At 52.5% G+C, this 2,021-nt stretch overlaps 1 protein-coding gene across 1 annotated transcript; it reads right to left on the bottom strand.

Moving 5' to 3' along the window:
* Nucleotides 1-446: 446 nt before the first annotated feature.
* On the bottom strand, nucleotides 447-1,577 carry LOC138828783 (PRAME family member 12-like). Its single transcript, XM_070024923.1, has one exon. The coding sequence runs from the start codon at nucleotides 1,575-1,577 to the stop codon at nucleotides 447-449; it is 1,131 nt and encodes a 376-aa protein (XP_069881024.1).
* Nucleotides 1,578-2,021: the final 444 nt, after the last annotated feature.

Consider the following 2,021-nt stretch of genomic DNA (forward strand, 5'->3'; position numbering starts at 1 on the left):
TTCATGCAAGCCAGGTGAGCGCTCTATCACTGAGCCACAATCCCAACCCCAACTTTCATTTTGGAGTGCTCAGATGAGAGCCCAGGAGAGGCTCCTGACTACAGAGGAAGAGCAGAAAGGCCAGGAAGATTCTCGACGGTGACCACCCAGTATCCATCAGGCCCCAGGGTGTAAAAGGTCCAGTATTTGTGAAGATGACAGAAATCGATACAGATCTGGACCTTCTGAGTAGTCACCATGTCTCTCAATGACTGCTCCAACCGAGCCTGAACCTGGGCAAATCTCTCAGATTCGAAGTCCTCTACCCACCGTTCATTACGGGGGTAGCACTCCAGAGGGGCAGGATAGATCCCTTGTCTCAAACATTCCAGTCTGGCTGTGTGGCTCAGGAGGCTCTGCAGGACAGAAATAGAGATGTGGTTTCCATAGAAACTGAAGAAGCTGAGCTAGGAGCACTGGCTCAGGGCGGGCAGCATGCACAAGAGCTGGGAATCCGTGATGGCACAGTCCTCCAGGGCCAGGGTCTCCAGGGTGCCGGCCGCGTGCTCCAGTAGCACTCTCAGGGGCTCAGGACTGAAGTTGCCCAGGGGCAAACTCCTCAGAGGCAGGTGCTTGAATTGCCTGGAGCAGGGACACTGGGACAGGAACCACAAGTCAGCCTCCTTCAGTGGACACGAAATCAGAGACAAGGTCTTCAAAAGGGTGAGGTTCCTGAGGATGGTGGGCAGCTGTCCATAAAGGAAGAAGACGTCGTGCACATGCAGCTCCTGCAGATGATGCAGCTGTGCCAGATGTACAGCATATTTGTAGGAATATGAGAAATTCTTGTGTCTGCAAGTGACGTTCAGTCTCATACTGGAGAATTGGAGGATGCGAAGGTTCTTCATCTGACTTAGGTAAGGGGCAACTTTTTTCATGGTTTCTCGATGCCAGAATTTATTCACCTTTAGCTCCTGGATGGATTCCAGCCTCACCACACGCAGAGACTTCTGGATTTCAGAGAAGGAGCCAGACAGAATCCGCAGCTTCCTGGAGCATAGCTGGACACGTTCTCCCCTCTCCCTGGCCCACTGGAGCATGTGGCCTTGGAAAGCATCCTGGGTGCCATGTTTGATGGTCAGGTCCATGAGTAAAATCAAGGGCTGCTCTTCAGTCGTCATTGAATTACAGTTCTCTGTTGGTTTGTCAGTCAGGACATCTGGATAAGAGATTCGGGCCATTGAAGGGTAGCCCTGTATCCAGATCTTTGTGTGCTCATTCCGCAGGTCGAGGACTTGCAGTTTCCACCGACTGGGGCCCTCCTTCTTGGCCAGTAGAAGGTCGAGACCAGCCAGGACAGCATTCAAGGTTTCCATGTCTGGAGACTCTTCCAGGTCGCCCAGGGGGAGGCAGGAGAAGGGCCAGGCCTGCACCAGGGCCTTCAGCATCTCTGTGTGGGCCCTGGCATAGACCTCCACAAACAGCAAAGGGAACAGCAACACTGGTAGATCCTCCAGGACAGAGATGGCCAGGGCCTGGTTGCTCAGCAGGCTCTGCATGGCCAGATACTGGAGCGAGGGTGGGGGCCTGTGGCTCATCTTCACGGCCAGAAGTGGAGCAGATGTGGACCAGGTGTGCAGGACCCTCTGAATCCGAGCAGGGCCAGGCACTCAAGGCAGACTCCAGGCCTCTACTCTTTTCTGGCCCTTTGACATCTTTATACCCCAGTCCCACCCTACCCTCTGTGTATCTACCAATGAGAGAGCAGATTTTGATGGGATTTCAGAGTAACACCCACCACACCTTGGCTGGGTCTAATGGTCTAGATTACTTGAAACAGAGATTCTACCCAGACTGATAGGATTATCAGCAGGTCTCACTGGGTCCAGCTTCCATTTCAAATGTGTAAAACACACACACACACACACACACACACACACACACACACACACACACACACACACACACCATACTTCGGCCCTTATTTGTTAACCCTTTGAGAAATATCCACAGATATTTCACTACCTTGAGCCTGCAAATAT

The sequence above is a fragment of the Dipodomys merriami genome, unplaced genomic scaffold (assembly GCF_024711535.1).
Source record: "Dipodomys merriami isolate MVZ:Mamm:240054 unplaced genomic scaffold, mDipMer1.0.p SCAF_164, whole genome shotgun sequence".
In the NCBI taxonomy this organism is placed as follows: Eukaryota; Metazoa; Chordata; class Mammalia; order Rodentia; family Heteromyidae; genus Dipodomys; species Dipodomys merriami.

Coding starts and splice junctions, on each gene's coding strand:
- LOC138828783 (XM_070024923.1), bottom strand. CDS start 1,577: ATGAGCCACAGGCCCCCACCCTCGCTCCAGTATCTGGCCATGCAGAGC.